A 22,411-nucleotide genomic window follows, 5' to 3' on the forward strand; every position below is an offset into this window, starting at 1 on the left:
TAGTAAGAGAACCTGATAAAAGATACAGAGGCTGTCTTTAAAATTATGCTTGGAAGTATACCTAGACATATTTTAAGGATAAAAGTAAACTGGAAACTTAATATATGGCACAGATGAACCTTTCCACAGAAAAGAAACTCATGGACTTGGGGAACAGACTTGTGGTTGCCAAGTGGGAGGGGGAGGGAGTGGGATGGACTGGGAATCTGGAGTTAATATGTGCAAACTCTTGCCTTTGGAATGGATAAGCAATGAGATCCTGCTGTATAGCACTGGGAACTATACCTACTCACTTATAATGAACATGATGGAGGATAATGTAAGAAGAAGAATGTATATGTGTATGTGTGACTGGATCACTTTGCCGTACAGTGGAAAATGGACAGAACACTGTAAACCAGCTATAATGGAAAAAATTAAAATCACTAAAAAAAAAGAATAAAAGTAATGAAATAGGGCTTACCACTTAACGAAGTCTATATAACATAGGAGTTCCTGTTGTGCCTCAGTGGAAACGAATCTCACTAGGATCCATGAGGACATAGGTTCGATCCCTGGCATCGCTCAGTGGGTTAAGGATCCAGCACTGCCGTGAGCTGTGATATAGTTCAAAGACGCAGCTTGGATCTGGCATTACTGTGGCTGTGGTATAGGCTAGCGGCTGGAGCTCTGCTTGAACCCCAAGCTTGGGAACCTCCATATGCTGCAGGTGCGGCCCTTAAAAAAAGACCAAAAAAGGAGTTCCCGTCATGGCTCAGTGGTTCCTCATCCGACTAGGAACCATGAGGTTGTGGGTTCAGTCCCTGGCCTCTCTCAGTGGGTTAAGGATCTGGCATTGCCGTGAGCTGTGTTGTAGGTTGCAAATGCGGCTCGGATTCCGCGTTGCTGTGGCTGTGGTGTAGGCCAGGGGCTGCAGGTCCGATGAGACCCCTAGCCTGGGAACCTCCCTATGCCACGGTTGCAGCCGTAGAAAAGATAAAAAAATTTTTAGAAGACCAAAAAAAAAAAAAAAAGTATACTTAAAGCAGTGCAGGGGTTTCCATCATGGCTTAGCAGAATTGAGCCCAACTAGTATCCATGAGGATGCAGGTTCGATCCCTGGCCTTGCTCAGTGGGTTAAGGATCCAGCATTGCCATAAGCTATGGTGTAGGTTGCAGACGTGGCTCAGATCCAGCGTTGCTTTGGCTGTGGTGTAGGCTAGCAACAATAGCTCCGATTCAACCTTAGCCTGGGAACTTCATATCCTGTAGGTGTGGCCCTAAAAATCCAAAAAAACAAGTAAATAAAGCAGTGCGGAAATAAATTTAGATACAAATAGAACAAGCATCAGAAACAGATCCAAGTACAATAATTAGTATATGATAAAGATACTCTTTTTAAATTAGTAGGGAAAGACTAGCTATCCAATAAATAACGTTGAAAACAGACAACTGCCTGATCATTTGGAGAAATAACTCTAGAATCCTTCCCTCATACTTAAAACTAAAATAAGTTAAATAGAAGAAAGAGATATGCTTATATAAATGAATGGGAAAGAAGTCCTGGGGATCTGCATTTTAATTTCACTAACTAAAATATCTGAGTTTTACAAAATTTAAAACCTAAGAGTTCCCATTGTGGCTCAGCGGGTTAAGGACCCAGTATTGTCTCTGAGGATGCAGGTTTGATCGCTTGCCTCTCTTGGTGGGTTAAGGATCTGCATTGGTGCAAGCTGCAATGTAGGCGGCAGATGCGTCTCAGATCCAGTGTTGGTGTGGCTGTGGCATAGTCCTCGGCTGCAACTCCGAATTCAGCCCCAGGCCCAGGAACTTCCATATGTTGCAAGTGCTGCTGTAAAAAAGATTTTAAAAAATAGAGAAAAGCACACTTCTGTGAAAAATTAAAATGAATATTAATCAAATATGTTTATTAAAAAAATCCCTTTTTTGAATCTTGAAACTGGGACTAAACCTCAGATTTCTTCATTCTTTAACATTGAACTTTTCCATATGTCACAGGTGCGGCTACAAAAATTAAATTAAAACCTAGAATTTTCTTGTAATTGTAATGAAAAAAAATATGAAGATAGCTTAAGTAAGTGTGTTTTTACCATAAAAGAGCTTCTGGGTTTATCCAAATAATATGTCCAGTATCACCTACCTTCTCTATTTATAACAAAATTGTCATCTATGGTTTAGTACTAGACTTTAATTACAAAGGTTTTCAGAATACGCAACAAATGAGTTATTACTTGTGATTGTCCTATCACTTTCAGTTCACTGTAATATTGTAAGTCATAAGATTTTAAAAGCCTTAAGTAAAGTTTTATAAGTTTATAAGGTCATTTAATGAACTATTATAAAATTACCTAAACAACATGCTTTTCAAAAAACTTTACACTTGTTTTATGAATAAATCCCTTTATAAGGGGAAAAGTGGTTATAAAATGTTTTCTCACAGGCCAAAACTTGTATAATGCACCATGATTTCCCATTGTAATCAATGGCAGGATAATGGCACAGTAAACATTGGCATTAATGACTGGGAAGGGGAGATCCCGTCGTGGCGCAGTGGTTAACGAATCCGACTAGGAACCATGAGGTTGCGGGTTCGGTCCCTGCCCTTGCTCAGTGGGTTAAAGATCCGGCGTTGCCGTGAGCTGTGGTGTAGGTTGCAGACGCGGCTCGGATCCCGCGTTGCTGTGGCTCTGGCATAGGCCGGTGGCTACAGCTCCGGTTCAACCCCTAGCCTGGGAACCTCCATATGCCATGGGAGCGGCCCAAGAAATAGCAACAACAACAACAACAAAATGACTGGGAAGGGTGACACACATTTGTAATTGCATACTTTATTTTTTAAATTTTTTTTGTCTTTTCTAGGGTCGCACCCACAGCATATGGAGGTTCCCAGGCTGGGGTCTAATAAGAGCTGTGGTTGCCAGCCTAACTCCAGGGCCACAGCAACGCCAGATCCAAGCCGAATCTTCGACCTACACCACAGCTCACAGCAACAGCGGATCCTTAACCCACTGAGCGAGGCTAGGGATCGAACGCACAAGCTCATGGTTCCTAGTCGGATTTGTTTCCACTGCGCCATGACAGGAACTCCCTGTAATTGCATACTTTAGAAAACCATTTACTTGAGGTATGTTACTTATAAACAGTCCCTGAAGTACCTGGAGCACAACAACCAGTGTGCTGTGAGCACCCACCAATTCAACAGTTTGTAGACTGTGTAGATACGCACAAGTAGATAGTAATATTTGCAGCCTATTTGGTTTGGTTTTGTTTTTTACCTAAAATGAGCATAATTTTTTTTTAAAGTAAAACTTATTTTGGTACAGTATCATGGAATATGAGAGCACCCTTATCAGAGATTTACAGCAAACATTAGGGACAAAAAACCTGATGTGAACACCCAGTGTTACATTCTTCTGTTCAGGCTCTGACCTCATAAAAGGAAAAATGGAATTTGTAAGTACAAAAATCCATATTAAGCAAAAAACCATGCCAAGAGATTCCTCAAATAGCAAAGAATCTGTACGGCTACTGTGTAATCATATGAAGGATTTATTTGTTGCTGGTATTGATGTTAATTACCCAAGCCTCTAAGGTATTGAAGAGCTTTACCTGACTTTCTAGTTCTTTACTTCCTTTATAATAGAAATTTAATAGAGATAGTACTTAGAGATATAAAGGTATCACCTTAGACATAGCTTCAGAAGGTATTAAAAAAGTTAAAGTCCCTGGAAATAATGGCTAAAGTGTCAATGTAATCTTGTGGTTGTGGTTATTGGGAAAAGCCTATGTCTGACCTGCCTATGTGATCTTTGATACTATTCCTGGGGAATCTTTTACCAGCAGCAGTTTTTTAAAATAGTTACTTAAGCCTTATTCCACCAGGTAGAATTGCAGACAAAGTTAGTTTTTTGTTTGTTTGGGTGGCTTTTTTGTTTGTTTGTTTTTACTAAATCAAGAGAGCAACCCACTAAAGAAAAACGGTTTTAAACTCTGATCTCATGAGTAGATGGATTCAAATTTGTGCTAAGGAAATTCCCGCTGTGGCTCAGTGGATTAAGAACCCAACCAATATCCAGGAGGATGTGGGTTTGATCCCTGGCCTTGATCACTGGGTTAAGGATCCGACATTGCTATGAGTTGCATTGTAGGTAGCACATGTAGCTTGGCTCTGGCATTGCTGTGGCTGAATGTAGGCCGGCAACTGCAGCTCTGATTCAATCCCTAGCCTAGGAACTTCCATATGCCACAGATGCAGCCCTAGCAAAATGGAAAAAAAAAAATTGTGCTAAGGATTTGAATTGGTAGAAATAAAACTTTGGACTTGGAGGGGGGGCATCCCACATCATTTTAAAACCCCCAAAGGATAGGGTAGTTTTTGCTTTTTTCTTTTTTTTCTTTTTCTTTTTGCTTTTTAGGGCCATACTTGTGGCATATGGAGGTTCCCAGGCTAGGGGTCGAATTGGAGCTACAGCTGCTGGCCTGAACCACAACTCACAGCAACGCTGGATCCTTAACCCACTGAGCAAGTGCAGGGATTGAACCCTCATCTTCATGGATCCTGGTCGGGTTTGTTAACCGCTGAGCCACAAAGGGAACCCCAAAAGGGTAGTTTCTTATCTTTTGGTTACATTTTAGGTCGTTCAAGCCCTCAGTTAGACCCTTTGAGAAAAAGCCCAACCATGGAACAAGCAGTACAGACCGCCTCGGCCCACTTACCTGCTCCGGCACCTGTTGGGAGAAGGAGCCCTGTATCAACCAGGCCTTTACCATCTACCAGCCAAAAAGCAATAGAGAATCAAGAGCACAGGCGAGGTAGAGCTTTAGCTATTTACTTTATTAATTGACTAATCAACATCTTCCATTCAATTTATTTTCATTAAAAAGATGTACTTTATGTGAATCATCTCAGACGGTTTAAACTGAACTTGAATGTTCAGTCTTTCAGATTTGACTCAAAATAGTGATGGGGTGGAGGTACAGATTTTTGGTTTTGTTCTGGGTTGGTTGGTTTGTTTTTCCATTTCTGACTTTCCAGTTTTTGATTATGTGTCCTGAATTGATTGTCACTTTCTGTATGTTCTATAGCTGAAGTACATAAAGTTTCAAGACCAGAAAGTGAGCAGCTCAGAAATGATAGCAAGAGACAAATAGGTAAGTTGTTACTTGGATCTGAAAGTCATATCCTGTGCTTCTCAGTAGAGAAAACATTTGAAATGTATGATGCGTGATTACTATAAAAAAAAATAAACAGCAAGGGTTGGTGACTGTAAAGGAGTAGCACAGGGGAGTTTCTTGTGGTTACAGAACAGTTCTGTATCTTGATTGTGTGGTAGTTGTATAGATATGTACATATAGCAAAATGTCATAGAACTGTGTGAAAAGACATGCCAAAAAATGAGTACATGCAGGAGTTTCCACTGTGGCGCAGTGGGTTAAGAATACAACTGTAGCAGCTTAGGTCACTTTGGAGGTGTGGGTTCAATCCCTGGCCCGGCGCAGTGGGTTAAAGGATCCAGTGCTGCCACAGCTATGGCTCTAATTGAGTTCCTGGTCCAGGAACTTGCATTATGCCACAGGTGCTGCCATTTAAAAAAAAAAAAAAAAAAAAGCAAAACTGTTAAAAGTCTAAATATGAGATTTGTGGTGTCGTTAATTATATTGTGCCAGTGTCCTAGTTTTTTAATGTGTTTTTGTTTACTTCGTTTTGGTTGTTTTTGGTTTTTGTTTCTTTTAAATAGTCATACCTGCCCGGGTGTTCCTGGGCCAGGGATTGAATCTGAGCCATATCTGCAACCTGCACCGAAGTTTCAGCAACACTGGATCCTTTAACCCACTGGGCCAGGCCGGGTATCAAATCCATACTTCCACAGTGACCTGATTTGCTTCAGTCAGATTTTTTTTTTTTTAAGGCCGCACTTGCAGCCTATAGAAGTTCTTGAGCTAGGGGTCCAATCAAAGCTGCAGCTGCAGGCTTATGCCACAGCCATACCAACACAGGATCCAAGCTGCATCTGTGATCTTTGACACAGCTTGCAGCAACTCTGAGTCTTTAACCCACTTAGTGAGGCCAGGGATTGAACCTGCATCCTCACGGACTATGTTGGATTCTTAACCCCTGCACAGGAACTTCTGGTTTTTTATTTAATAGTTAAAGAAGATGTTACTATTGGAGGGGAAGCTAGATGATGCACACACAAAACCACTCTGTGCTTTTTATTTTTCAAAAGACTTTTTTTTTTTTTTTTCTTTTTTTTTGTCTTTTCTAGGGCCGCACCGATGGCACATGGAGGTTCCCAGGCTAGGGATCAAATCGGAGCTGTAGCTTCCAGCCTACGCCAGAGCCACAGCATCTCGGGATCTGAGCCACGTCTGCGACCTACACCACAGCTCACGGCAACACCAAATCCTTAACCCACTGAGCAAGGCCAGGGATTGAACCCACAACCTCATGGTTCCTAGTCGGATTCATTTCTGCTATGCCATGACAGGAACTACCCCCCCCCCTTTATAAATGGCCGCACTCATGGCATATGGAAGTTCCCAGGCCAGGGATGGAATCTGAGTCATAGCTGTGACCTACGCTGCAGCTGTGGCAACGCCAGTTCCTTTAACCCACTGCACTGGGCTGTGGATCAAACCCACACCTCTACAGTGACATGAGCCACTACAGTTAGATTTTCAACCCAATGAACCACAGTGGGGACTCCATCTCTCTCTCTCTCTCTTTTTTTTTTTTTTTTTTTTTTGTCTTTTTTGTCTTTTCTAGGGCCATATCTGTGGCACATGGAAGTTCCCAAGCTAGGGGTCTAATCGGAGCTATAGCTGCCGGCCTACACCACAGCCAGAGCAAAGCAGGATCCGAGCCGCATCTGTAGTCTACACCACAGCTCATAGCAACGCCTGATCCTTAACCCACTGAGCAAAGCCAGGGATCAAACCCGCAACCTCATGGTTTCTAATCTGATTTTGTTAACTACTGAGCCATGACGGGAACTCCTATTTTAAAAGACTTTTTGAAAAATACGTCATTACATGTTCGGAATAAACCGTACCTGATGGTGGGTGGTGGTGGTGTTTTTTGTTTGTTTGTTTTTTGTTTTTTGGGGGCTTTTTTTGTTTTGTTTTTTGCTTTTTAGGGCCGTACTTGTGGTATATGGAGGTTCCCAGGCTAGGGGTCTAATTGGAGCTACAGCTGCTGCCCTATGCCACAACAACATGGAATCCGAGCTGCATCTGTGACCTACACCACAGCTCACACAGCAAAACCTGATCCCCAACCTGCTAATTGAGGCCAGGGATCAAACCCACATCCCCTTGGATACTAATCGTCCTCATTTCCGCTGCACCACAATGGGAACTCCTTATGTTTTTTTATATGTTCTGTATACCATAGTATACAGAGTTTTGGGGTCGATTTTACTATATTTCACTTTTTTTAATTTGGAAAAAGAAAGAACCCCTCTCTCAAGATAAAATAACTGGAGTTCCCGTTGTGGCACAGCGGAAACAAATCTGACTAGTAACCATGAGGTTGCAGATTCGATCCCTAGCCTCATTCAGTGGATTAAAGGTCTGGCATTGCTGTGGCTGTAGTGTAAGCCAGCGGCTGTAGCCCCAATTGGACCCCTAGCCTGGGAACCTCCATATACCACACCTGCAGCCCTAAAATAAATGAATAAATAAATAAATAATTGCCACCTTCCATAATCCAAAAAATCATATAAAATAAATAAAAGTAGATGTCACTGCCCTTCAGAATTTAAGACAGAAATATCATGCTGCACTTTCTGGCTTGTGGCCAAGACATTTTCAGTAGTAGAGTTGAATATCTAAACATGCTTATCTAGAGTTAAGTGTGTGGATACGCTGCTGTGGGTTTTTATGGTTTGTTTTCTCAAACTTGGACAGTTTGCCAAATTTCAGTGTACAGTGAGCACAAACCTGTTTATTTGTAGTCACTTTGGATCTTTGTATGTGTTAAACATTTCACAGAATTCTAATCATTGAGTTCATACTTTTTTGTGCTTTGTATTTTTCTGTGAACTCACATCAAATACTATTCCGTTTCTGTTTTATCTATTTTTTCTTAACTATTTGTATACCTCTTGAGTTGTATATTTGTGTTCTCAAATTTTCACTGTAATTAATACTATTTTGGTATTGCTTTATCATACCTCGAAAGCCTCATTATTGAATTAAATTGTTAGAGAAGGAATAGATACAGGACAACTTGAATAATATGGCACCATATTATGGAGGAAGACAGTAAAGGTGAAGCAGGAAGTGGTTGGATTGGTTGAGACCTGGTACTTCTTGTCTTTTGTGTTATCTTTCACTTTGTACTGAGTAGTGTTCATTTATTTTTCCCACTTAAATCTTCGGTCCTGTGATCCTTTCCATAGAAGTCTTACTAAATTTTGAGGACCCACCATATGTTTGGCACTTTGTTAGTATTAGGGATATAGCAGAACAAAGCTCCCTACCCTCGAGGAGTACATAGTAATTTAGTACAGAAGTGTCCCAAGTCGTTTGATTGTACACTCTCTATGAGTAGCATATGAGTGTAGACCCCATCAATATAAATTTCACGGAGTTCCCGTCGTGGCGCAGTGGTTAACGAATCCGACTAGGAACCATGAGGTTGCGGGTTCGGTCCCTGCCCTTGCTCAGTGGGTTAACGATCCGGCGTTGCCGTGAGCTGTGGTGTAGGTTGCAGACACGGCTCGGATCCTGCGTTGCTGTGGCTCTGGTGTAGGCCAGTGGCTACAGCTCCGATTCAACCCCTAGCCTGGGAACCTCCATATGCCGCGGGAGCGGCCCAAGAAATAGCAACAACAACAACAACAACAACAAAGAGACAAAAAGACAAAAAAAATATATATATAAATTTCATGTGTGCCATTTATAAATTGCATGCATATTCTTCTCTCTTTTGTATTAAGTATTTGTCAAACTTCATTTCTTTTTTATATAAAAAATACAAATATAGCAATGTATATAGAAACTTGTAATAAACATTTCTGTTATTAACCATTTACTGTAAAAACCACAATAATAGCTTCTGCTCTAAACCAGCTTATTCTTTCTTTATTAATATAGTTCCAGGTGCTCCTTCAGCTCCAAGGAGAGGGCGTGGAGGTCATCGAGGTGGCAGAGGAAGATTTGGTATTCGACGAGATGGTCCAATGAAATTTGAGAAAGACTTTGACTTTGAAAGTGCGAACGCACAATTTAACAAGGAGGAAATCGACAGAGAGTTTCATAATAAACTTAAATTGAAAGGTGGGTTTTTATTCTTCTACTCAGGAAATACTCTTATTTGACTTGTGAATTATGGATATTTAGTACAAGTCTTGACTTTTATGGTATGTGTTTGTCTTTCATTAGAAGATAAACTTGAGAAACAAGAGAAGCCTGTAAATGGTGAAGATAAAGGAGACTCAGGAGTTGATACCCAAAACAGTGAAGGAAATGCAGATGAAGAAGACCCACTTGGACCTAATTGTTATTATGATAAAACTAAATCCTTCTTTGATAATATTTCTTGTGATGATAATAGGTACAGTCTTTTAAGCTGCTCCTATGCTCTGAGGAGGTTGAAGTATGAAATGATGTCTTATAAATTCACACAGTTTTTTGGGTTTTTTTTTAATTCACAAAGTTTAATGAATACTTTAAAATATATTTAATGACTACACTTTTTAATGTTTTATTTTGCTAGAAGAAAATAATCTTTACTAAAAAAATTTTTTAAGCTACACCCACAACATGTAGAAGTTCCTGGGCCAGGGATTGATCCACACTACAGTTGTGGCCTGTGCCACAGCTACGGCAACGATCCTTAACCCACAAGGCTTCCTGTACTAAAATTTTATTTATTTATTTGTTTATTTATTTATTTATTTTTGCCTTTTTGCTGTTTCTTTGGGCCGCTCCCATGGCATATGGAGGTTCCCAGGCTAGGGGTCGAATGAGAACTACAGCCCCTGGCCTACGCCAGAGCCACAGCAACACGGGATCCGAGCCGCGTCTGCAACCTACACCACAGCTCACGGCAACGCCGGATCGTTAACCCACTGAGCAAGGGCAGGGTCCAAACCCGCAACCTCATGGTTCCTAGTCGGATTCGTTAACCACTGCGCCACAACGGGAACTTCTGTACTAAAATTTTAAATGATATTATTCTCAGAAAGAAATGATCATATACTTTTTTTTGTTTGGGGATGTCACATTTGAAAATTAGTAATTAAAATAGAAGCACTTATCTAACATCTAAATGCTTTTTACTTTACCCCTCTACAGTGTAGTTCAGATGAAATTTGCTGATATAGTAAAACTCTGCTATATTGCAATAAATGTGGATTCAGAAAATTGGTTAAAGGACCCAGCAAATAAGTTTCTACTGACCTATCCACATTGTCTTCTCGGCTGCAGTTTGGTGCCACCTGGTGGCAGTTGTCTACTTCACTTTAAATAATGGATGGGAGGGGGAGGGAGTGGGAGGGATCGGAAGCTTGGGCTTATCAAACACAACTTAGAATAGATTTACAAGGAGATCCTGCTGAATAGCATTGAGAACTTTGTCTAGATACTCATGTTGCAACAGAAGAAAGGGTGGGGGAAAAAATATAATTGTAATGTATACATGTAAGGATAACCTGACTCCCTTGCTGTACAGTGGGAAAATAAAAAAATAAAAAATAAATAAATAAATAATGGATGAGAATGGAGGTGTTCCCGTCATGGCACAGCAGAAACAAATTCAACTAGGAACCATGAGGTTGCAGGTTCCATTCCTGGCCTCACTCAGTGGGTTAAGGATCCAGTGTTGCCAGGAGCTATGGTGTAGGTTGCAGAGACGGCTCATATCCTATATTGCTGTGACTGTTGCATAGGCCAGCAGCTATAGCTCCGATTAGACCCCTAGCCTGGGACCCTCCGTATTCCACGGGTACAGCCCTAAAAAGCAAAAAATAATAATAATAATAATGATGATGATGATGATGATGATGGATGGGAATGATTCTGAATCCTCTTTTTGTCTGGGCTCTAGGGCAGCAGCAACAATTCAGACACTTGTTTAGGAGTCAAGTCTAGAGACTGGGCTGGGAGCATATTAGGAACTTAAGGACCTATCTGCCATCACCTCACTTCCTGAGACAGGATTTCTTTTTCTGGCTTTGCCCTTTCTTCCTCTGGAACTGATTGGAGGATAGAGTCAATTGCCTATCCCATGGTATCTGAATTCCCTTATATTAGAGCTCTTGTCAATTTCTTTGTAAACTGCATTTGAAGAAACCTAATATTGGTCATTTTCACATGAAGTTTAACAGAATATTGTGGCCATATTGCCGTGAACAGCTTGTAATGACTTAGATAAAGTGCTTATTTTTATTGGATCCTTAGGACTTACTTAGCCTTAATTTGGGAATTATTGCTGCATAGTTTTGCTGGGGATTGTTCTTTAAAACAAGTATCTATTTTTATTATAGAGAACGGAGACCAACCTGGGCTGAAGAACGAAGATTAAATGCAGAAACATTTGGAATCCCACTTCGTCCAAACCGTGGCCGTGGAGGGTACAGAGGCAGAGGAGGTCTTGGTTTCCGTGGTGGCCGAGGGCGTGGTGGTGGCCGAGGTGGTACCTTTACCACCCCTCGAGGATTTCGTGGTGGATTCAGAGGAGGTCGTGGGGGCAGGGAATTTGCAGATTTTGAATATAGGGTAAGTATTATTACATGTTTTGGGATTGCCTTGCAGTTCTGTGAAACTCAAAATGTTTAACTTTTATCTGCTTTGGGTAAATATCTTTAAGGTGTTTGTATAACACATTTTGACTTTTCAGTGGAGGCTGTACCTAGTTAGGATATTTATATGTAACTTTAAGAAGCAGTGACTTGGCTAATGAATCTGTATTTTTACCCTATTTTTAGTTGGAAGAAATAAGAGAAATATGATACTCTTTTTTGTCTTTCTGTTATAGAAACATAGTTTCAGGTTTCACGGACTGGTAAAATTTCTTCCAGAAAATTATGAGAGACTGACTTAGGGTTATTTCTTTTTTTATTTCTTTTCTTTAAAATAATTTTTTTTGTCCTTGTTGGAGGCACAGGGGAGATTATATAAGAAAGAAACAGAGTTCCCATCATGGCGTAGCAGAAACAAATCTGACTAGGAGCCATGAGGTTGCAGGTTCGATCCCTGGCCTTGCTCAGTGGGTTAAGGAACTGGCATTGCTGTGAGCTGTCATGTAGGTCACAAACTCAGCTTGGATCTGGCGTTGCTGTGGCTGTGGTATAGGCTGATAGCAACAGCTCCGATTCAACCCCTAGCCTGGGAACCTCTATATACCACAAGTGCAGACCTAAAAACAAAAAAGAAAGAGAAAGGACCATATTATATCACCTGTATTTCATGTTATAAGATATACTTTAACACCAAAGAATCTAGGAAGAACATACTCCGGAATGGAAGGCAGGCCTACGTATTTAGGAGTTCCCATTGTGGTGCAGGGGGTTAATGATCTGGCTCATCTCTGTAGCATTGTTGGTTCACTTCCCAGCCTGGCACAGGAGCCATCGTTGCCACACCTATGGCATAGGTCACAGGGGTAGGGGGAAAAACCCTACACATTTAACAGCAGCTAACATTTATATAATATTTTATGCATACAAATGAGGAAATAGGTACAGAGATATTAACTTGCCCCGGATCAGCTAGTGTGTGGATGGTGCTGGGTCTTGAACCTAGTAATTTTGTTCCTGAGTCAGTACTCTTAATTTAGTTATGTGGGAAACTAACTTTTTCCCTGGTTTTCTTTTTTTTTTTTGGTCTTTTTAGGGGCTCACTCACAGCATGTGGAAGTACCCAGGCTAGAGATCGAATCGGAGCTGCAGCCACCAGCCTACACCACAGCCACAGCAATGCCAGATCCAAGCCATGTCTGCAACCTGCACCACAACTCACGGCAATGCTGGATCCTTAAACCACTGAGCAAGGTCAGGGATCGAACCCATATCCTCATGGATACTAGTCGGGTTTGTTCCTTGCTAAGCCACGGCAGGAACTCCCCTGGTTTTCTTATTTTTATCATGTTCTTGAAAATATCATGTTGGCATTTGAGAACTGCTGCCAGAAAATTCTATAGGTCTGTTTGTATGTATAATTTATTTAAAGGGGTCTATAAATTAAGTCAGTGTTATTGTCCAAGTTTATTGATTTTAGAGATAGTGGAGAGGAAGTTATATCATCAAAGAAAGGGTTAGAGTTCCCTGGTGACCTAGTGGGTTAAGGATCCAGCATTGTCACTGCTGTTGTGCAGGTTCGATCCCTGGCCTAGGGATTTTTGCATGCTGCGGGCACAACCAAAAAATTAAAAAGAAGAAGAAAGAAAGGATCAAATCCTGTAATAAAGAAATCTGCTAGGATTTGCAAAGGGTAATTGGAAACAAAAAGACCTGCTAGCAGGAATTTCATTATTCAGTATTTAAAACAGGCCATTGGGAGTTCCCTAGTGGCCTAGCAATTAAGGATTCATCACTGTCTCTGCTGTGGCTCAGGTCTCTGCTGTTGCACAAGTTTGGTCCCTGGCCTGGGAACTTCTACATGCTGCAGGTGCAGTCAAAAAACTAGCCATTGTTGAGCTCCCTCTTGAAGGTTCAGTGTTAGTGGTTTTTGAGTCTGTTAGGGATTTTTTTTTGGGTTTTGTTTTTGTTTTTTGCTTTGTAGGGCCACATCTGCTGCATATGGAGGTTCCCAGGCTAGGGGTAGAATCAAGCTGCAGTTGCCAGCCTACACCACAGCAACACCAGATCCAAGCCGAGTCTGCAGCCTACATCACAGCTCATGGCAACGCCAGATCCTTGACCCACTGAATGAGGCCAGTGACTGAACCTGCAACCTCGTAGTTCCTAGTCCGATTTGTTCCCTCTGCGCCACAATGGGAACTCCTGTTCTCTTAGTTTTGATGCCTTTGAGTCATCATAGCCAAGACTGCCGAAAATTAGCCTCAAGTTGTTAGCTTATGCTGTCAACCGTGGTAGATGTAGCCTGGTGTAGCTGCAGGATTTCTGAGTTGCAAAATGGCCATTCCAACTGGGAAACTATGTCTTAGTATGGAACTACTCTTACTTTCCACTATTATTCCTCTTGAGGTCGCCAGTAACCTTTTCTTACGGAATTCAGTAGCCTTTTCACAAATATTTGCCTTAACTTCTCTGCAGTAATGGACCCTATAACCACCTGCCCAGCTTAGAGTCTTTCTTCCCTGGTTTTTTAAATTTTTTTTTTTCCTTTATGAAGATAACACATTTTCCTCAACACAGCATATAAGGTGCTTCATGATCTGCCTGCTTCTCCAGGTCAGAAGTCTAGTACTTGGCTCTAGTCATTGTTGCCACTAGGACTGCCCTTTTCTTCATTAGTTTTACTATACATATGTGGGCCTTCTTGCTCTTGTTTGGTGCCAAGCTTATTCCAATCTCAGGACCTTTTTACCTACCCTGCAGTGTTCAGTTTGCTCCGTCTTGCCTGTAAACCTGTTCATGTTGGCACTCTTGGATACCCTTGAGCTCTCTTCCCCACTTCCTCCTCTCCTCCCCTTTCTTAGCTTGTCTGTTCATAGTTTCTAATCAGTTTTTCAGCTCAGATCTTGTATGCTTTCACCTACATTTCTCTATATCTACCTATATTGTGTCCTGTGGTCAACTTAATCTTCCTCAGAATGACCTCATCATCTCATTTTCCCATCATCTCAGTTTGGTGTTCTTTTTGTCTCCCAGGCAGTGGAGGTATTTATGATCATGGTCCATTTCCACATCACCATATTCATTCCTTTGAGATGTTTCTGTCAGCTACCATGATAACCCACTGATTGGTCTTCAGACCTTCTTTACCTCACTTTAGGCATATCAGCTACCTGTTGAAGAACCTATGGCAACTCCTGTTAAAGACCACATTGAATCAACATGGTTTGAGAAAAAGTATGTTTAAATTAGACCTTGATCCTGGTGAGAATTTTAGTAATTTTTGCTAGTATGACTTCATTTGAGTTGTTAAACCTTTCAGACCCTCAGTCTTGACATTTGTAGATAGAGTTTCACAGTTTTATTTAAGATACACCTTTTAAAGTTCATTAAAGTCTCAGAGTATCTGAGAGGTGTGACCTCCTGGCTAAACCATAAACCTTTTCTGTTGGTATCCCTTCTAGGGGCTGAGAACTTACTCTTCCTAAAAGCATCCATCCCACCCTAAGGATAACTCTCAGTATTAAGATTTCAAAGACATGTACATGTCTTTTCCCTCTCTCTTCAACCTATTTAAATCTACCCTTGTCTGATTTTTCAGATATTTGAAAAAATAGCTATCATGTTGTCTATAAGACTGGACCGTTACTTTCCCTTTCTGAACAGTCATCAATAAACCTTTGAGTAACAGCTGTGTACATAGTATGTGCACTTATTAATGCAAACCTTTTCTGAGACCATGTCTCACTCTTCAGCCGTTTTGAGCCTTTTGGTGAAACTCCTATCATATGTATTGCAGAATTAGAATGCTTTGTAGAGGTTGACTGCGTGAGTCTTTACCCACACTAATATATCCCAGCCTCTCCTTGAATGCTTCAAGGAGTGATAATTGACTGGACCTTGATGGTTAGGAGGTTCTAACGTGACATTGCACTGTCTGCTCTTTTTAATCTGTGAGGGTCCCACTTGATGTATCCAGCCCCATATCTTATCACCCTTCAACCTATTTGACCAAGCAACTTGACTCATGATCATCTCTTAAACACACTGCTTGATTCCAGCTCTAACCTTATCATTGACCAAACATATCAGGGTTCTTCACATATGCCAAGCTCTGTGCTGAACATTGGTAACAAAACACATGCAGACCCAGCTTTCTTGGTGTTTATAGTCCAGAAGGGAGTCAGACACAGCTAGAAGTCAGGGACTTCCTTTCAGTCTTGCCCACGGTTTGCTCTATCCTTAGAAACTTCTTTTCCTTCCTCCACTTTCTTTTCTGAACTCCTGTGTTATCTGCTTTCATCAGCACACATTCTAAATATACTCATATTCTGTATTTCATGTGTTTTGTTCTGCATCACCAACTAGATGGGAGCCTCTTGGCATTAATGCATATTTTCTTTCCACCAGAAGACCTGTCTCAGCATGGAGCATAGTGGACTTGAAGTAAATACTTAGCGTGATGATTAGGAATAAGTTATTTCGGCCTTCGGTACGGTCAAATGAAGGTCCATCAGTGTGGCTGGCTATTGATTGTCTATTCCAGAGGTGAATGATCCTTCTGTCTGCCACTAGATCCCTGAATTTCTCAACAGCCTGTGCCTTCTAAATCATACCACCTGGCACCTTTAAAGGTAGAAATTAGTGAGTGACCCCAATTACATAAAGGAGATTTACCTTCAAGGTTTAAACTCATTTCTGAGACAGCTAATACTTCTTAGAGATGGAGGGCCATGTATTTGCAGCAGCCTTCATGTAAGGGGTTAACTTTGTTTTTTATGCTTTATTGGCATGAACATTATAAGCAGACCTGGTTGTTTAATGAAATCATGGTTAAAGATGGGACCATAGTTGTTTTTTTTAAAGAACTCTTTAGAAATATCAGTCAACTAGAACCTCTCTCCCAGTAGAAACCAAGGACCCGGAAGAGTTAAATCTCTTGATCTAGGTACAAGCGAAAACTTACTCTTTGACTTCTGGCCAAGTTTTCCTTAAGGATAATGGTAAAAACATAACTTTGTGGTGAGTTTGGTCCTGTGGTGCTTTTTTCTTTCTTTTTCGGGGGCTGGGAGATCAGGCTAGGGATAACAAGAATGTAGCTTGGTCCTCTTTCATGTGCTGCTGCTAAGGAGATTAAACCACCATGGTGGGTGAGACAGATTGCCTTCCATTTGTGTCTGTGTTTCCTCAGAGAGGGTCCAAAAACAGCAGGGTGTCTGAAATGCTCAGCATGGCACTCCCTCCCTTTACCCTTGTATTTTCTCCTTCTTGCTACCTTTCTGTCACCCCCTCATCCTCCTTTCTCTTCCTCTTTCCCTCTCTTTCTTGCTTTTTTTTTTAATACCTTTCACAAAACCATAGCTTTTCAACCCTAAAAGATCTGGATTGATCATACAGCTTCCTGAAAGATTAAAAAAAAAAAAAAAATGGAGCATGTAAGGATTGGCATTGGTCAGGAACAGTAGGATAGTTTTTAGCTGATTTCTTTCTGCACCAACTTACACCATGCTGTTTGTATTCTAATTTAATAACATTGTACAAATGGTTTGGTGTTCTGTCTATACACAGGTAAAGGTAAGTTTTTAACATAGGAAGTATATTTCTAACAGTCTGGATGAGAATCAGCATTAAAAATCTGGAATATAGAGTTCTCAATGTGGCTCAGCGGGTTACAGACCCGACTAGTATCAGTAAGGATGCGAGTTCAATCCCTGGCCTTGCTCAGTGGATTTAAAAAAAAAAAAAAAAAAATCAGGTATGTGGTTAGCAGCTAGACCTGAGGGAAATAGAAGCCCTTGGCTCTGATGCTGTGTACAGGCCTTTAGTTTAGGGTTAATCTCACTGGTAAAAGCTAGAGGCTTCTGGAGATTTTTATTGCTTTCTCCCTGGTTACTTTTTTTTTTTTTTTTTTTTTTTTTTTTGCCTTTTTGCCTTTTCTAGAGCCGCTCCTGCAGCATATAGAGGTTCCCAGGCTAGGGGTCTAATCGGAGCTGTAGTCACCGGCCTACACCAGAGCCACAGCAGTGTGGGCTCCGAGCCACGTCTGTGACCTACACCACAGCTCACGGCAATGCCGGGTTGTTAACCCACCGAGCAAGGGCAGGGATCGAACCCTCAACCTCATGGTTCCTAGTCGGATTCATTAACCACTGAGCCACGACGGGAACTCCTCCCTGGTTACTTTTTAAAAATTTCCTGAAATTCCCTTATGGCTCAGTGGATTAAGGATCCAGCATTGACACTGCAGTGATTCTGGTTACTGCAGTGTTACAGATTAAATGCAGCCCAAAAAATAAAATATCTTTTTCTATTTTTTTCTTTTGCTTTTTGGGGCCACACATGGTGGCATATGAAAGTTCCCAGCCTAGGGGTTGAATCTGAGCTGCAGCTGCCAGCCACAGCCAGAGCAACACTGGATTTGAGCCATGTCTACGACATATACCACAGCTCATGGCAATGCCAGATCCTTAATCCACTGAGCAAGGCCAGGAATCAAATCCACATCCGCATGGATACTAATCGGGTCCATGACTCACTGAGCCATAATGGGAACTACAAAATAAAATAGCCTTTTAAAATGAATTTCCAGACAGTTGCCTTCTCCTGACATAAAACTTTGGAGAAAAATGTTATTTTACTGTCTAGATATTTTATTACTTAGTAAAAACATCAGACTTGGAGATTTTATTAATGTTCTTCCAGGAGTTCCCTTTGTGTCTCAGTGGCAGCAAACCCAAGTAGTAACCATGAGGACATGGGTTCAATCCCTGGCTTCACTCAGTGGGTTAAGGATCTGGCGTTGCTGTGAGCTGTAGTGTAGGTCCCAGACACCGCTCAGATCCCACGTTGCTGTGACTGTGGTATAGGCTGGCAGCTACAGCTCTGATTGAACCGCTCACCTGGGAACTTCCATGGGCCATGGGTGTGACCCCAAAGAGACAAAAAATCTTCCAAAATTTTGTCAGTTTTATTTAATGAGGTTGAATTCTGTGTTAAAGGCTTGATAAAGTTCTATCATTATTTCTAAAAATTATTAGGACAGCAACCAAAAATAGTAGGATGTGCCTGTATCTTAGCAGGAAGCCTTTTTGCTAGAACAGGCCCACAACACCACTGCTTTAACTTCTACTAACTGAAAAGTACAGTTAACAAATAATAAGCTACTGTTAGGTGTGTAAGTTATAAAAAGTGTTTCCTGGAGATCAGTGAAACAATTTATACATGAAAGTGAGAGGAGGATATACTTTAAAATAATGCAAAATACACTTAAGCAAATTAGAAAGAGATACTAATTATTAAGAAACCAATAGTTTGAAACATGAGCTAATTTTTTTTTCTTTTTTAGAAAGACAACAAAGTTGCTGCATAGTCTACAAACAAGTCTTTGAGAATAGATGGATTTCTAGCTCTTCATGGTCTCCTGAGAATTGGTTTTAGTCTTTGCGAAGAATGAAGAAGTGAATTTGCTGTATATTTGTCACCAGCACTGGGTTTTTGTTTGTTTGATGTTTTTCTGCTTAATTTCAAAGATACAATGCTATTACTTTTGGGGGGGAAGGCTCTTGAAAAAATGAGCATTCAGTATATTTGGAATAGCAGGTTAAGTAACTTCTTAAGTATAGTTAAACTAAAGCAGTACTCCAGTGGGACTATAAGTATTTTTTCATCACTGAAAGGATTTTTCTTATCACTAAATTGTATTTGGCAATTATTGCAAGTTGCCTGCAGTTAGGGCCCTAATACTGTGTTTTGAGCCACAGAAGGTTTTGTGTGTGTGCGTGGATGTCTGTGTCTGTCTTGTCTATATCTTTTTCTTTCTCTCTTTCTCTCTTTACTTTTTGGAAATCCTGTCATATCCCTTTTGTAGTTGCTTATTTTGTCAATTAATTAGGGTGCTGGATGGTGGAGAATTTTGTCAGTCAACTATGTACACACAGTAAATACTGTTTCTTAGGCAAAGGTAACTTTTTTATATAGTTGTAAAATTCCATTATATTCCATTGCCAAAGAAACATTAAGAACTTTGTATAGCTGTATAAAAAGCAACTAATTTTTTAAAGAATAAACATTTTAAAGTCAGCAAACATACTGTGTCCTTGCAGAAGTTGATGTGCTGAGGAGCAGAACAATGGGTGGGTCTTTTTTTCAAAGCTTTCCAGGCTTAAGATTGTTGATTTTGATTTTTTTGTTTTTAATATTTGGAACATAAATGAAGATTTGATACATTCTTCCATTATCTAAAAAGGATAAATTACTCATGCTTATTATAAGAACTTTATTTTGTAGCAAATGGCATATCACAGGATTTATCCAAATAATAGATATTTTCAGTATACAAATGTAAATAATCATAGATAAGAATGTACTTAGCTGTATTTTCAAATAAGTACTTTTCCTTCTTTTTTTAAGACAATAAAACTAGGTGTCAATTAACCTGTTCTTCCTAATATGCCTGGAATTTTGTTGTGATACCTTGACTCATCCCATTATATTTCAGGATTCAGAGTGTTAGAAATTATTTTAGCAACATATAAGATATCATAACACTGGTCTTTAGGCCTGTGACCCACAAATGACTCAGTATAGAGTTCATTGCTAATTATAAATTGCAAGTAAATCTTTTTGATATTTTAAGCTATAGTGGAAAAAAAATCTGGCCGTTTTGTGTTTTTATGAAGGCCATGGAATAAAGGGATCCAAAGATTTAAACATTTTTATCTATTTTGATTTTTGTTAACTTTCTCCTTAAAATATTCAGTAGTGATAAAGATATGAAAAACTCCACTATAGGAGAATTGGAGTATTTAAAGGCGCTTGATATTTTTAATTTAATTTTATATCTTTTGTATAGCTCTAAAGGAAAATGTTTTGTAATTTGGTTTCATTATTAAGGTCCAGTACTTGACAGCCATAGTTTAGATAATATTGTTTAATACTGTTTGCTTGCATGCTAACAACAAAATCTTTTGGAGGACCCACAAATCATGATATTGAACACATTTCTGAGGCATTCTGAACATCAAAGCAAGTTCTATGGCAATACCTGTGTAAACTGTTTGAGATGTCCCAGGCTGATTTGAAGAAGAAAAACTGTAAATACTAGTTTCTACATGCTCTGAAACTATGAATTCATGCAATTTCCAAGCCCTCTGGGTCAATAACTAGGGCATTTGGTGCCCCAATAATAACTGGCAGCATGGCATACCTGCAGTGCACCTTACAATATTAAAGCAAGGTTTTTATTCTAAGACAGAATAAAACTGTTCAATAAAAAAATGTTCGTCAAAGTTCTTTCTCTTTAAACAGTAATATTCTCTTAGAAACATAGTGAAAGGCATCTTGAACATGTAAGGGTGAAATTATGTTCATGTTTATATTTCCTAAAATAGCTGAATTAGTTTACTTTTTTCCTAGGATATGTATATTGTTGTAGATGTTTAGATAAAGCTAGAAACTCTTTCTTCCCCTCCTAGAGTGCACACAGCTCCTGAGTAACAATCTATAACATGAGGAGACTAAGCCAACCAGGCACAAGCCAAGCTGGAAAGCTCTGGCTAGAATGTACCTTCTGTGGCAGACATGTGCAAAAGAGGAGAGGGAAGGGCTGATTCCTCCTAAACTGTCCTTCGATAGACCATTTCTCCCTCCAAAATCATGACTTAATGTGAGGGCTAGGGAGAGAGGTCAGAAAGTTAATTCAGCTCAGTAGCTGTTAATTAGGGGTGAACTGACATCCAGGGAGCCTTTAGGAAAGTGAAAGCAAGTCTTTTGGTTGTCACAGTGACTCAGGACCACCACTGGCATTTTAGAGTAAGGGCTGGGGTGCTAAAAGTTCTGTGCTATGCTGGGTAGTGCATCATAATCAGTTATCCAGCCTAGGGTGCCACAGTGGCCTTTCCACTTCTAATGTACAAATTCCCATGCCTCATACCTGGAGAGTCTGATTCTGAAGTTCTGCAGTGGAGCCTGAGAATCTGTAATTCCCACAAGTAGTTGTGATCAACCAGGTTTAGAAAGCCACTTTTAAAACATCACAGCTGGCTCATCTAATCTAGCCTCCTCTTTTTAAGGGCCTTGGTTGATGTTTCCACATGGGACTACTCCATCATTTTCCCATCCTTCCAAATCCAGTATATCTAGGTTGTGACTCAGGAAAAAGGAGTAGGAAAGGACTAAATGGAAGAGGGGGTGCATTTCTGCATGATAAGAATCTAGGGGGAAATAGATTGAGACTCAAGTTTCTCCTAGAGTTTGGCTGCTTTGAGTACTAAAACTCAGTTCCTGGAATTCCCATCATGGCACAGTGGTTAATGAATCCAACTAGGAACCATGAGGTTGCGGGTTCGATCCCTGGCCTCACTCAGTGGGTTAAGGATCCAGTGTTGCTGTGAGCTGTGGCTCTGGCATAGGCCGGTGGTACAGCTCCAATTAGACCCCTAGCCTGGGAACCTCCATATCAAGAAAAGGCAAAAAGACTAAAATAAAAAACAAAACTCAGTTCCTAGCATATAGGAAATGGCTATGTATTGCTTCTGTGTCTCATTTTTTACATGGCTTTTGTCCTTGTCTCTCTGGATTGTCTCCCTGAAAGAAAAGCTGCTCTTTCTGCAAAGCCCTGTGGTAACAGCTCAGTCTGGATTCAGTATAGGGCATTCCCTTGCCCAATT

The 22,411-nt window shown here is 40.4% G+C and overlaps 1 protein-coding gene across 12 annotated transcripts in view; it reads left to right on the forward strand.

Annotated features, from left to right (window-relative positions):
- LSM14A (LSM14A mRNA processing body assembly factor) overlaps positions 1 to 20,177 on the forward strand; it is a 55,082-nt gene extending 34,905 nt beyond the window's left edge. Inside the window, exons 1-7 of one of the 12 annotated variants that reach the window (XM_084958198.1) lie at positions 2,091 to 2,610; positions 4,498 to 4,812; positions 5,086 to 5,151; positions 9,100 to 9,282; positions 9,388 to 9,559; positions 11,493 to 11,724; positions 19,090 to 20,177. In XM_084958198.1, coding sequence (XP_084814324.1) covers positions 4,680 to 4,812; positions 5,086 to 5,151; positions 9,100 to 9,282; positions 9,388 to 9,559; positions 11,493 to 11,724; positions 19,090 to 19,113 — 810 coding nt within the window. In that variant the 5' untranslated portion in view covers positions 2,091 to 2,610; positions 4,498 to 4,679 and the 3' untranslated portion in view covers positions 19,114 to 20,177. 12 annotated transcript variants of the gene reach the window in all.
- The last annotated feature ends 2,234 nt before the right edge of the window (positions 20,178 to 22,411 follow it).

The sequence above is a fragment of the Sus scrofa genome, chromosome 6, assembly GCF_054392235.1.
Source record: "Sus scrofa isolate SSC_HxYL_T2T_F1_AM1 chromosome 6, Sscrofa_HxYL_maternal_Yorkshire_Landrace_v2.0, whole genome shotgun sequence".
NCBI classification, from domain to species: Eukaryota; Metazoa; Chordata; class Mammalia; order Artiodactyla; family Suidae; genus Sus; species Sus scrofa.